At 34.8% G+C, this 14,734-nt stretch overlaps 1 protein-coding gene across 1 annotated transcript in view; it reads left to right on the forward strand.

Moving 5' to 3' along the window:
- Window positions 1–14,734, forward strand: part of Fur2 (Furin 2) — a 68,462-nt gene that overhangs the window by 51,823 nt on the left and 1,905 nt on the right. The window contains exons 5-10 of the mRNA XM_964214.4: window positions 1,554–1,688; window positions 4,216–4,375; window positions 10,612–12,058; window positions 12,110–12,297; window positions 12,350–12,506; window positions 12,563–12,834. Of these exons, the coding sequence (XP_969307.2) occupies window positions 1,554–1,688; window positions 4,216–4,375; window positions 10,612–12,058; window positions 12,110–12,297; window positions 12,350–12,506; window positions 12,563–12,834 (2,359 nt within the window). The remainder of the gene's footprint in view (window positions 1–1,553; window positions 1,689–4,215; window positions 4,376–10,611; window positions 12,059–12,109; window positions 12,298–12,349; window positions 12,507–12,562; window positions 12,835–14,734) is intronic.

Genomic DNA, 14,734 nt, shown 5'->3' on the forward strand with positions numbered 1-14,734 from the left:
TTAAGGAAATTTTCGCAATGCCATACAACTTTTTCTCTCTTGCGTCCCTTGATTATAAAAACACAACCGACAAATGACATTATAAATCGTCATATCGCATCGTAAATTGCAAAATTATCAAGAATTTCAACCGAACACTGGATAAGTTATTATCATCTTTGCGTTTTATCGTCGCTCGTTTGAAATCTGAATAAAACGGGAACTTGATGCTGATATTCTCAGAAATTAAGTTTTTTATTGACCGACTCTCACGGTGGAAAAACACGAATCTGTTACACTTTTTGCCTTTGCTCGAATATGATTTTAGTGTCTCGGAATGGTCGAATATCTGGCGATTATTTTCAGTATAAGTAATCCAATACGTAGAGCGAACAATTTCGTGCAAATCAACGATTCCATTTGAATTTTTATGAACGTAACAGCTGCCGGAGTTATCGAACAAAGACATTACAGATAAATTTCGAATTCATGTCCCGGTCGATACAATCAGGTGCTAAAGTCGCTTTAAAAAAAAGAGAAGAGGATGTCGTAAAAATATTATCACGTCGGGTTATGCTTTGCACAGTTGTAGTAAAATTGGGGTGCTAAAAGCTTCATCGTTGGACATAATAAACGACTTCTTTTCGCGGATTTTTATTGGTTCTTGTATCTCAAAGCGGTTTTACTGGCGCCCTTGATAAGGATATACGGCGACTTAATCTTATGGTTTTATATTCATTGGCGGACTCGGGACGGAGATTAATGACGAAACCCTTCGAATTACTTTTTTTTATTGCAGTCGTAAACGATAAACTTATCGTCAACATATTGCCGTTATCGGCGAAAAAATTGAACAGATTTATTCGCCTAAAGCTGTGGCGCAAATTTGAGTTGTAGTTAAAGTAAGAACAAGAACTAGGATGAAACTAAAACACTACAAGTTTTCAACCTCATTAATAGTTACTTATGGTTTGCTTTTTGTCCGAAAAATAATTAAAAATTCTGTTGAGTAAAAATGTAGAACAAATTAAAATGAATGTTTCACGACCCCAAAAAACGAGAAGAAATATTAGGTTGAAAGTCGCAAATTATCCACGTAATATTTAACCTAGCAAATGAAAATTTGTTGGATTAATTTTTCAGACGGAGTTATTAAAACACTAGACGATCGTAAATTTTCAATTTGTTAAAGCGAGATGCAAAAAATTCGCCAAAAATGGTTAGCAAAAGTTTGAATTTGTTTAAAAGTTAGTTAAGTGTTCGCTTATTGAAAAATATTAATAACGGAAAAAGCCAAGTGTTTTTGCATATTAAATTATAACTTTAAGCCGGATTAGCTACTTTGTAAGTTGTTAAAGTAACAAGAACTTTTTCGAAACGAACAAGTCTCTAAATACAATCTGGCCAACTTTGGTAAACTTTGACGCGATTGCGATTATTTCACTTTTTTCATAATTTTCGATTCGATTTTTGCGTCAGTTCTTTTATTGTATGTGTTTATAGTTTAAGCTCCGTTGAGCATGTTTGATGTCCTCCTGTTGAGACATTCCTCCAACTTTTTTATTCAATTTCAGAACGGCGGTGCCAAAGATGGATTGGACATGAATCTGGCGCCAGCCTGGAAGAAAGGATACACTGGTAAGGGAGTCGTCGTGTCAATCCTGGACGACGGCATACAAACTAATCATCCGGATTTGGCTCAAAACTACGTAAGTGATGGCGCGGAAAAAATTACAAGGTGCTACTATGACTTGTAAATGAGGACGTTATTGATTTTCCTCGGTACTTATTTTGTTCGCTTTTTGCCTCCTTTCTTTCAGTCACGGAAAAATCTCACAAAGTGTACCTGTACGTGACACGTCTTTCCCTATCTTTATGCAAACGCATCATCCAGAGAGAGCGTACCTGAAATTTATCGAATAATTAGGAAAATCGTAAATCAAATATTTGAACGGTAGTAAAGTCATTTAGCCAAATTAACAGACTATCGATTGGAGCGCTTGTTTGCTCAAAAGTTTTTTCAAAGCGTTCACCCAATAACAGTTAATTTGCTTTTAATTAAAATAACAAAGAGCGGTCACAATAGTGGACCAACTTATTACGTCGTGAGGGATAATTATTTCGGAAAATTGGACAACATACAAAGTTACACTGGAAGTTATAATAATAAAAGAAAAAAAACGTGGCTTATAAGTTTTTTATTCTTCGACACTGTCAAAATTTATAGCTTTTCTCCTGTGTAAGGAAGTTATAACAATTGCTTGGCATTTCTCAATACGAAATGGTCAGATTATTTTTTACAGATTTAAAGCAATTTGAAGCTTTGTTGAATCTAATTCGAAGAATAAAATGTGTTCAGCTCGTTTTAGTGTAAATCGGTTCATTTATTTCACCTCGTGGATCATAAACCTTCCGTTATCACTCGACGTTTAAAAATTCACTCGTGCAATAAAGCGTCCGATTTACACTCAAACATACTAGTATATTAAAAAACATGTTTCATAAGACCAGTCTTAAAGCACGAATTCAGTTTCAAAAACGAGTGGCGTTTGTATACATTTTTTGTATTTTGCCGCCTTTTTGCCGTTTTAAACAGAAATTGTTACTTTAGTCGATTTAGGGATCCTTGTGACAGTTGGTGATATCTCAATTTTGAAAGTAAAAAATTGATGTAAAATTTTTGTTTTATCAAAGTTTAGTTAAGAAACAAGAGTTTGGATGACAAAGGAGGTAATCGTGCATGGACGCCCCCTGAATTTTGTGAAATTCGCAAAAATACGAATACGAAAATTACGGTCCCGAATTTGCTTCTTGCCAACCTAAATACTTTCGTAAAATGTTCCGTCAAATATTGACTATTATGACATCGCACTTGATGACGTTGAGTGCTTTAAGATGCCTATTAAATTATCAAAATGGTGACAAATTCCAAAAGTAACTATTAATCGCCTGTCTGAAATCACTACAAAAATTGTTGATATACAGCGTGTTAGGGAATGGTTTAGCAAAAATTTAAAGGCCCATAGAGAATGGCAAGACAAATCGATTAAACAAAATTTATGTAAATCGAAAATGCATAGTTTTCCTAAAAAATCGTTCTGAAATTAAAGCCCCAAATGTTGAGAACCGCTGAACTAGAATTAAAAATTAGCGTAAATTTTAATATTGTTGACAAAGGTAAATTAATTTCTTGGTCTACTGCGTTATTCTTCTATTTCAATTTGTGTTCTGTTATTAAATTTTACGAAAAAAAAATCAATTTTTTTTGTCAGGATCAGGATTCAAACCTCAAACACAAATGAACATGTTGATCACAATTTTGAAAAATTCTCAAAACGCCCATGGGCCACTATCTCCATTATGTTTAATGAAAAAAATTAACTGCTAATAAACTGTCATAAGCCACACAGTGGCTCTCAACCGGTGGGTTTACAGAAATTTCTGAAAAATACGCACTTTTTGGAAAAATTATATAAGAATTTTTAACTCGTCTGATTATGACAATTCACATATGAAATATTCCTAAGCCATTCCCTAGCACCCTGCATATTTAAAAAAAAACTAATTGTGTAGTATAAAACGAAAGAATTATCAAATGTAAAGAAACATTTTTCTGCTAACTGTGAACTTCCCAGTGGAGCAAAACCAAATCTAATGTATTTTGAGTAAACTTTGGTCAAGCTTTTTTGAGATAAATTGAAAAATAGGAATTTGCACAAAGGGCTACCCGTTCACTATTTCCAAAGGGTGTTTCCATGTTGGAGGTGAATTGATTTGAATTATAAAAATCTGCATAAAGTACCTACTTATTTTCAAAGAGTTCAGGTGTACCTCATTTTGTCAAATAGAAAAGTTGAATAAAATAGTCATAGGCTATACCAGACATTGAGGGGTTTTGTTTAAATTAGTTATTGTGTAATAAATTACCCATACATACATCAATAATATTCGTTTGTCTTTTAAATTTAAAATATTGTAATTAAACATTATTAATGAATTTTATAATTTAACAATTTTGATTTCAATAGTGATTTATTGATTTTGAACTGATTGAAGCATTCCCGTCAATAATTTATTAATGTTTTATAAATTGGCAAACCGATTTTGCTGGCGCAGCTTGTGATAAACAATTTCAGTTCAAAGTGGTTAGTAGGTGGATTTAATTTTTTTTGTGACGGCTGTGTAGAGTTTTTATGTTTCGTTATGTCGTTTTTTGTTAGAATTTTTGTGTTTTAGGACCCTCTGGCCAGCACTGACATTAACGGCAACGACGACGATCCCATGCCGCAAGATAATGGAGATAATAAGCACGGTACCCGTTGTGCGGGCGAAGTGGCTGCTGTTGCTTACAACCAATTTTGCGGAATAGGCGTCGCCTACAACTCGAGCATAGGAGGTAAAAGACAAACTTCTTCCTTCGTCTTTATTAAAATATCAGCAGCTTTGCCATGTTTTCGTTAAATTAATTGCTCAAGGATTTACTTCGTTTTACTAGCGCCGAGTAATAAGCGACGTATTTTCGTATTGTTCATTTAACAGCAGTTATTAATTCAGTTGAGGAAGTGAAAAGTTTTAACTCTCGCCGTTCTGTTTCTTTCGGTAAAGTTTGGATGATTTTGAAAAAGTCCGGTGGCTTGTAAATTCTAATTATTTCAACAATAAGTCAAAACAAGTTTGTTGAGTTTGCTAATTAGCCCTCGCTACTGATTTTTTTTAACGCTTCACTTTTGTGCGGTTGTTAATAATTCAACGAGGGAAAAATTCGGAAAAGTATCTGATAATTCAATCTGAGAAATGATCCCGTTTTCTATTTTGTATGAAAATATTTTCGGTTCGAGTTGTTTCGTGAATTTTACGAGCTAAGTAAATGCCTCCCGGTGCGGGTTTCCACCGATAATAAAGCAAACGATAATAATAATAAATTTTTGCGGAAAATGCACTTGCTATCTAGAAAATGTAAAACTAGATAAAGGATAAGGGCCGGGAAATACACACAATAATGTCACCATTTTATATTACAGGCCTCGAAGGTCCAATTATGCTGTAAGAGCATTGCGAGTCTTGCATACTACGGAGGATATTTACTTTTTATTACATAAAACAATTCTACAAACTCGACGAGTTTCATTCGGCTATGTCTTGCTCTCCTCCGAAATCAATATACTCTTATACACAAAAGAAAAAGGTTCATCTCGTAACGTTATACTTTTATGAAACTTTGATTTTCGCAGATTTCTATTTCATTTCGTTGTGTGTTTGTGCGTTTTTCGCTCCGCCTTTTCTTTCAATTTATGTGAGGGTTGCGTAAAATGATATTTAAATTTTGCATATACGCAGAAAGCAAAATATCATCCAGTGTGGGTGTTTTATAAAATAATGGTCTCACATACGTTTTTATCAGCGGACTTTATTGTTAAATTTATATTCATCTTCTTTGTCCTTTAAACCATTAACGTTTCCATTAAATTATATTTCCTTAATGGTTTTAATTTATTCATCGAAGCCAAACGAAAACTTTTAGCAACTCAATTTGCATTTCGGACCACTCCTACCAAAAATTTACCAACTAAACTTTACACGATCGACCGATATTAAATTTATCCGATCAAAAGCCCAAAGCGTATACGGGGTGCGAAAAAATAACACCAATTAAAAGCAATTTAATTGTCAATTTTTTTCTTCGATAATAACATGCCAACACAAATATTCAGGAGCAACAACAAGCAAGCGTTAATTTCTCGCCGTTATTAATTAAATCACACAAGCAGTGTTCTTATTGCCATATTTTGCATAACCACGCCTTGAATAATCGATAATCAGCAAAAACTTGGATGCAAAGTTTTTCGCATTAAAACCAATCCCATAAGACGTTTACTAGTCCGCTACGTGTATTTATAACGAGATTTTATCTCGGAAAAAATATTAGATTAATTTTTTATCGAATAATGCAAACTACATGCAAATTCTTTCGACCCTTATCAAAGAATTTTTATTTATTTTGACATTTTTTGCGAATATTTAATAACAGTCCGATATGAAAAAAAATATTTGGTTGTGGCAATATTTGTTTCAAATTGCTGTGAACAATGACAACATTACTGACTGTATATTGGAGTCGCTAAGGCAACTGGTGCAATTGTTTCGTAGCTGCTGAAATTGGAAAAGCAATAACTTTCATCGGATAATTTTGCAAATATAATACTTAATTTATGCTCATTCCCCACCAAAGAATTTACCTACAAATTAGGTTTATTGGCACTATAAATACTTGCATCACATTACTAATGCTTACAAAACAAGGCAAAAAACATTTTTGGATCGATGTCGATTACTTAATAATTGTTGTGGGTAAACAGAATTTTGACGTTTGAGGGGCCAACTTCAGGAACTTAAATATATGGGGAATTTTTTGATAGCAATAAACAAATCTGCTTTGTCTTTAAGGGGGAGAATACCCACGCTAAAAAGCGACGAATTTCAGCCTTTTTCCTCGGTATTTTATAGGCGTTTTGAAGAACGTTTTTGAAAGTTATTTACAGGATACATTCTTCTACTCGGGCTGTAGTTGTAAAAGTGTTTTAAAATGCTGTGCTTTATTTAATTCGGAAAAAAATCCTGAAAACTTGAAAAAAATGGTGTATTTTGAACATTATTTATTTCCCACCAACATTGTGTGTTAAAGAGAAAATAAATTACTTTTGCACCTGTAGTGGTGGACTCTTGGGAATAAAGCTGCTTTTGTTTTAATTTGAAATTGTCAATTGTTAGCTGGCAGAAATCTTAAAACGAACTAGCTGTTCTGGCCTATGATTTCGGCGATCCTTCTATTGCGCGTTTGCTTCAGTTCGGTGTCGTACATTCATTTTCCTGGATTAAGGCCGGGAAGCACTTATTTAAAAAAAGAGGCTCGTTTACTAAACACTTATTCTTTTGCAATTTTCTGCTGAATTCGAACCTGAATTTAGTTTCTCGATTTGGAGTTTTTGAAAAACTTAAAATGAGTCAAATATTTCATTTATAGTGGCGGTCAGCTCGATTTGCGTGTGCGTCATCAATTTCATTTTTTCATTACCAACACAAAACTATAAAAAATTATCAAAAACAATGCAAATTTAAACAGCTAAGGGCTATCTAAGGGTGGTATCCTTGAACATTAATTTACATGTGCACTTCGACAACACCGTCAAGTGTCACGAATTTGTCAACCTGACATTGACAGTAAATTATAGACGTCGTCGCATGGTTGTCGAAAGTGTTATCGGTGTTAATCGCAAGTATTTTCTGTTCGTTTATTGTGTTTTGTGATTTGCGTTTCGTTAGGTTTTTGATTCTGCGTTTATTAGTTCTTGTTTTGTGAATCTGTGTTTTTTGTAACAACTCATAATTTAAACACTTCGTAACCTCAAAAAATATTTGATAGTTTGTCACCGCTATGCCCCTACTATGTAAACGTAGTGACAGAAATGTCAGATGACGCACACGCAAATGGAGCTGAGCGCTACCATACATCGTTATATCTTCCTTGTGTACAACGCTAGACTCTTCGTTTTTTTTTTCAAAAGATTGCTCAATTAATGTAGGTTTTAACGTAAATACTCAACTTCTAGTTTTGAGAAAAGAAAACTGAGAATATTGCATTTTTCTTATAACGTTTCAAATTTGTGTAGTAAAATTTTCGAAATGCGATAATTTTTTTTATCTTAAAAGATAGACCTATACATAATCGAGATGAAATAAAGCTAATTCGATTACAAAGGGAAATACACGGCAATACCACCACTTCAAGGGCATTTCGCAGTAAATTTAAATTGCAATACATTGGTGAGTATTAAAAATATCGAAATGATTCTTACACCAAAAACAAATTTAATCTATTAGCTTCATTTCATCTCGATTATGTATAGGTCTATCTTTTAGGATAAAAAAAATTCTTGCATCTCGAAAATTTCACTACAGAAAGAAGAAACGTTACAAGAAAACTACAATTTTCTTACTTTTATTTTGTCAAAACTAAAACTTGTGTCTATTCGTTTTAATCCACATTCATTGGGGAATCTTGTGCAAAAAAATGAAGTTTCTAGCTTTATCCAGAAGAAAGGTATGGCGATGTCAACACAAAATTTTACCAGTTTTAAGTTTTTCAAAAATTTCCACAAAAACGTCTTTTTCATGATGGAGGCAATTCCAAACAGAAAATCGAACTTCGAGTTCGGAGTCAGCAAAAAATTTTATATATACACACTGTTCAGAAATGGTTGTTCATCAAGTTACCTAGGAAATTTGAACGTAATGTGCCGCTTAATTTAAATCGTGAATGCGGTCATAGTGACATAAACGTCAAAATAATGCACAAAGACTTCGAATCTAAAAACGTAATAATCTAATAATACACAACAACAAAAAAACGGATCTCAAAACTTGGAACAACTTCACCGAAAATTGCAAAAAATTAGTGAAAAGCTAATTCAACGATTTCAGAGAGGTGTCTTGGAAACTACAATTATCATTTGGACGAAGGGACACATTGAATTTGTATTTCATAAAAATAGTCGATTTGATGAACAACCATTATTGAACACATTGTATAAGGATACTTAAGGATCATTTTAAAAAAATGTGTGTCCTCTAACCCGGATGGACAAATAAATTATTAATTATTGCGCGCTACTGATAGACCCTCTCCTAGCCAGTTGACATAGAGTACATAAAATATGTCTTTTTGTCGTTTACTTGTGAAATAGAGGAATTCTTGCCCTTAATTTGTGACACAAAAATGAGTGCTTTAATGGCCATTTCAGCACTTATGGTCCTATTCTCTAACTTCTGTTACTATGTTATTGCTCTATTACTGTAAAAATTACAGCTGTTATTTAAATTTGTATTCTGTAAATTCTGTTACCCTTGTTAGCAACATTTCTACAGTAACATTCTCTGATAAATAACAGCCATAAAATATAATAACAGCGGCAAAAATCTCGCCATAAATTAACAGTGACAGTGACAGATCGTGAATTTTTGCGATGTTTTACCAAATTAACGAGAAATTCGGAAGTAAAGTTGCCGTTGGGGGCGCCACTGAGCTAGGTCGAAAACAGTAACCATAAATGACGGGAAAATGTTTATTCGGATATTTTGAGCGTTGTACGAATTTTGAGGCTTCACAATTATTACATTGCCAATGCGGAATGACTATTGTATCTTTGGTGGAAGAAACGAATGTTGACAAATTAGAGATGACGGAGAAAACAACGAATATAAGAAAATAACGAATGACTTTTTGGTTCACTTTCTTTATTGGAAAATTATTACAAAGACATTGAAAAACCTACCTTTCGGCATAATTTACGTTTAAGTGTATTAGCAGTTGTTAATCATAATTGTAGTTTTGTTGATTTATCGAAGTATTTCATGATTTTATCAGTGGAAAAATTCTAACCTAAAATTCACAAACTTCACTAATTTGTTGATTTCTTGAGCCCAACTTTGTGTTCGCAGTGATCCATTACTATAGTCTTTAATTAGACAACTGTTTGATAACACTTTGTAATGAAAATTTAAATCTTTGTTACTTTTTATCCACTTTCAATTTCCAACAATAAACACTTTATACCACGAAAAACTGCAGAACCAAAGTCAAAGGTAGTATTTACCACCACGTACTTTTAAAGTGATTCTCTCTAATGTAAGCAATTAACACTATACACGCAAAATTGTTAAACAATTTAAATGTGGAATTACGAAAATTTCGTTACTGTTTTCGACATAGTTCAAAAGTCATCACCAGAGGGCGTCTAGTTAATTTTATTTCCCAATTATATTAAAAATGTGAGAAGTGGATAACACTAGAAGCTTAGAACCATGCAAGCAATTCGACCTTTGGTTTTTGAAGTAATAGAATACAAAGAAAGGGGATAAGATCGATCTTAGAAAAAAATCAACTGGTATAATTATCCATAATGTTACAAGGGTAATCTTTGACAACCCTAAGGGGCAATGAACACAACTTACAATTCGTCAGGAACCAAAATTTGTATAAATAAAAAAAAATAACACTGTGTACTCTTCATTTTGGAAACAGTATTGCGTGAAAATAAAACATAGATTTTTAAATTTGTGTTATTTATTTAAAATAACATTTTTTGTCTTTCAATAGTTATTTCGTTTCGTCCAAGTTCTGTTTTTCCCTTTTATTTTGCGTATAAGTTTTGTACAGCATAAATAAAACAATTTGATTTCAATTTGATTACCTAATCCGACACAAGATCCCACAGAAATTGCCTCAAAACAAAAAATGTGTTTTTTTTTTCAATAAACAAGGATATTCTTTGTCTTGATCTGCACTTGCCTTCTGCATTCACTTTGTTTAACACTGTAGTGGAACTTTTTGCGATACCAAGATCAAAATGATAATTTTAAGAAAATGTCTTGATATTTTCGAATACAATATTTAGATCCAGTAGTAAGCCATACGTCAAAATCGACTTCCATTATATCTAAAATTACATTTTCGAACAAATAGGAACTCTGTTATCCTTATTTTAACAGAGCACTGTTGCTAAAATTCTATAAACATAACAGTACAACAGAGATAATTAGAGAATACCACCATTATTTATGATAACTTTCGTCAAGGTGTACGAATGCTGGACGGCGTGGTGAACGACGCCGTCGAGGCCCGCGCCCTGGGCCTCAACCCCGAACACATCGACATTTACAGTGCTTCCTGGGGCCCCGAAGACGACGGCAAAACCGTCGACGGCCCTGGACCTTTAGCCCGTCGTGCCTTCATTTATGGCGTGACCAGCGGCAGGAAAGGCAAAGGTTCGATTTTCGTTTGGGCGTCTGGAAACGGTGGAAGACACACAGATTCGTGCAATTGCGACGGCTACACCAACAGTATTTTCACTTTGAGCATCTCTAGTGCGACCCAAGGAGGCTACAAACCGTGGTATTTGGAGGAGTGTTCCTCGACGCTTGCCACAACGTACAGTTCCGGAACTCCAGGTCATGACAAAAGCGTCGCGACGGTAGATATGGACGCGAGACTTCGCCCCGATCATATTTGCACAGTTGAACATACGGGGACTTCGGCTTCGGCTCCGTTAGCGGCCGGGATTTGTGCCCTAGCGCTTGAGGCAAATCCGAGCTTGACTTGGAGGGATATGCAATATTTGGTGGTTTTGACCTCACGGTCGGCCCCCTTGGAGAAGGAAAGTGGCTGGATTACGAATGGGGTTGGCCGGAAAGTGTCGCATAAATTTGGATATGGACTTATGGATGCTGGTGCTTTGGTAAGTCTTGCCGAGAAATGGACTACGGTACCACCGCAGCACATCTGCAAATCACAAGAACTGGTCGAAGATCGGCAAATTGACGCTGCGTATGGTACGACTTTGGACTTCCATATGGACGTGGATGCTTGTAGTAACTCACTGAACGAAGTCCATTTTCTGGAACACGTCCAATGTAAGATTTCCTTGCGGTTCTTCCCCCGTGGCAATTTGCGCATTATTTTGATTTCTCCAATGGGTACGACTTCAACGTTGTTGTTTGAAAGGCCACGAGACGTCGTCAGTTCGAATTTCGACGATTGGCCGTTCTTAAGTGTTCATTTCTGGGGCGAAAGAGCTGAAGGCCGGTGGACTTTACGTATTGTAAATGCTGGTAATCGACACGTGAACCAACCGGGAGTTTTGAAAAAATGGCAATTGATTTTTTACGGCACTTCTGTTAATCCCATACGAGTAAGACCTGCAGGCAGGCCTCAATCTAGTCCCTGGAAGTCGCCGCTTAATACTTTTACATTTCCTACCGTATCCGAATCGGTGACTCAAGTCACCGATAATTTCTTCAAAGATTTTCACAATTTCCCTAATCTTTATTCGTTTGCTGGATCCGAGCCCGAACAAGCCGTCAGTTCGTTGGACGGGAAAAAGACCAAAATTCGAGACAACGATAACAATATTGACGACGAAGATGAAGAAACTAAAGAAAACTGTGATGAACAATGTGATGATCAAGGTTGTTTCGGCCGGGGACCGACTAAATGTATAGCTTGTAGAAATAAACGGATGGATAGGTTGGTTCACCACTTTTTTTTGTTGCAGTTTTGAAGTGTGATATTTTTCAGGACTTGTGTCAGCACTTGTCCACCTCGCAGTTACGGCGATTCCCAGGGTGTATGTCAGCCGTGTCATGAAGCTTGCGAGACTTGCACCGGATCGGACCAAAAAAGTTGCCTTACGTGTTCACCAGGTCACGTGAGAGTCGTCGATCTGGATATTTGTCTACAGCAATGTCCCGAAGGCTATTTCCAAGGTAGGGGATTTGTTTTAATCCACGAAACCAAAAATAGAAAAATCCCTCCTAGATTTCGTCGCAAAGACTTGCACCCCTTGCCAAGCCAACTGCGCCAATTGTCAAGACCGGCCCGACCATTGCACCAGTTGTGACCACCACCTCCTCCTCTACCAGAACAAATGCCTCGCGTTTTGTCCTCCCAATACTTACGAAACCGAAGATTACACGTGAGTAATTTTGTAGCGAAACGAGTAAAAATTGAATTATTGATGTGTGTGATTAGGTGTGCCCCTTGTCACGAAACTTGCGAGACTTGCAACGGTTCGAATAGTTCTCAGTGTGTTTCCTGCACACAAGGACGCTTCTGGCACGAAAATCGTTGCGTGAAGGAATGCCCCGCTCATCACTACGCCGACCCACATCAACACGAGTGTATAGAATGCCCTCCAGGGTGTTCGGAATGCAACAAAACGACCTGCATTTCGTGTCTGGACGATTGGCAAGTGAACGCGAAGGGCCGATGCGTGCCCCACGGAAGCGAACGCTGTGATATAGGTAAACAATTTTATTCACATTCACTAATGTAATATACGCTCCGTACATCATTTCACCCCGTGGGTGGTAATATACCAACTTTAAGATTCTAAAAACACCGGTAATTTTGTCTTAATTGTTAAGTAATTCATATATTGCTAAATGATTTCTTACAAAAATTATTTAGGCGTAAGCAATTATTACCTGTAAAATAACTAGTAAAAGCACCTGCTACCGTATATTAATACTGCCCATTATGTAAGACATATCCCCATTATGTAGGACATATCCATAACTCAAACTCTTCAAGAATTGCATCGAGAATATGATATGTTTGTGTTAAGAACTTTAATCTAATTCGCATCCTAGATGGAGTGCAACTTCACCTAGGCTTGAAGCAATAGAGCTGGAACACCACACACAACTATCGTTGTGCTGATTCTTTTCGGGCCTACATTAGAAACTTTTTAACTTCTAATATATTTAGAGCTTTAAGATTTTGTATATAATCCAAATCGACCATTCTGAGTTCAACTAAATTATTTTCAAAATGGCTGAATTGCCGGAACTACGAGAAATTGGCACCAACTTTGAAATTTTAAATATAACTGCTTATTTTTTTGCATTTTTGAATTCGCCTCTTGCAACTGAGTACAATGTACTCTAGTTGTTAGTACTTATCTGTCATAGTTTTTGACGTATGTCAATTTTTTATGCACATTTTCACTTGCAAGGGTTCATTTAAAATATCACAGCTCATGAACCCTTTACGATAAATGAATAATTCTTTTTGCATTTGATACCCAAAGGTTCAAAGGGCTTTCTTAAGACTTTAGGATTGTTAGCTGTCAAATTGCAAGGCTACTATGATTTTTTAAAAATGAAGATTGAAAAATGATTATAAAACAGTTTTTTCAATGGCGATCAAAAGAACATCAATTTTTATGGGGACTTTTAATAACATCTTCTATATCAATCTTTTACAGTTTTTGAAATAATCGCAAAAAATTGAATTTTAGCTCATTATTTTCATTTTTAATCACATAACTTTCGAAAAATACGATACAATTGTGCTATTAATTAAAAGAAATGTTAGATTTGTTCACCATTTTCATTTAAAAGTTGAAAATTCGATGGCAGACTGACTGAGTTACTTTACATAATTCACTATGTTATAAAAAACCATAATCAAATATTGTTATTTTACTGCTTTATTTGATAATGAACCAGCTAAAAACTAAATTAAATATTGAAGTTTGATAATTGTTGGCCATTTTGCAAGGTCTACTTGATTAACTTAAATCACGAAGTAAAATAATATAATATAATAAAATAAAATATATAATAAAATAAAATATATAATAAAATAATATTTTTGTGATTTTTTCAAAAACTGTAAGAGATAGATATAGGACGTATTGATAAAAGTCACCATAAATATTATTGTTCTTTCGATTGCCGTTAAGAAAATAGGGTCGTTCCATTTGAAAAAACTGAGTTATAGCAGTTTTTTGATAACCATTTTAAAAAATACTAGCCATGAATTTTGACAGATGACAATTTTGAAAATTTTAGAAGACTTTTTAAACCTTCGGTTATCGAATGCAAAAAAATTATTCACTTACAAATGAAAATTTTTACAAAAAAATTGACATATGGCAAAAAGTCTCAAAATTGACGCCCGTGCTTTTAGGGTTTGCTTCAGAAGACTAAAACAAATCGAAAGTTAAGAGTGGAAAATTGTCCGATTGTCCTTCATTATGGAGTTATTGATACGAAACTAAAATTTAAAATATAAACATTAAATTTTATTAAAAGCGAATTTACCAAATTTGTTGTTACAAAATACGCTACAATGCGATTTATAAACTTTTCCGCATATGCCCTAGCCTCTGTAGCGGCATTGCCATCATAATAACCT

Source organism: Tribolium castaneum, chromosome 4 (assembly GCF_031307605.1).
Source record: "Tribolium castaneum strain GA2 chromosome 4, icTriCast1.1, whole genome shotgun sequence".
NCBI lineage: Eukaryota > Metazoa > Arthropoda > Insecta > Coleoptera > Tenebrionidae > Tribolium > Tribolium castaneum.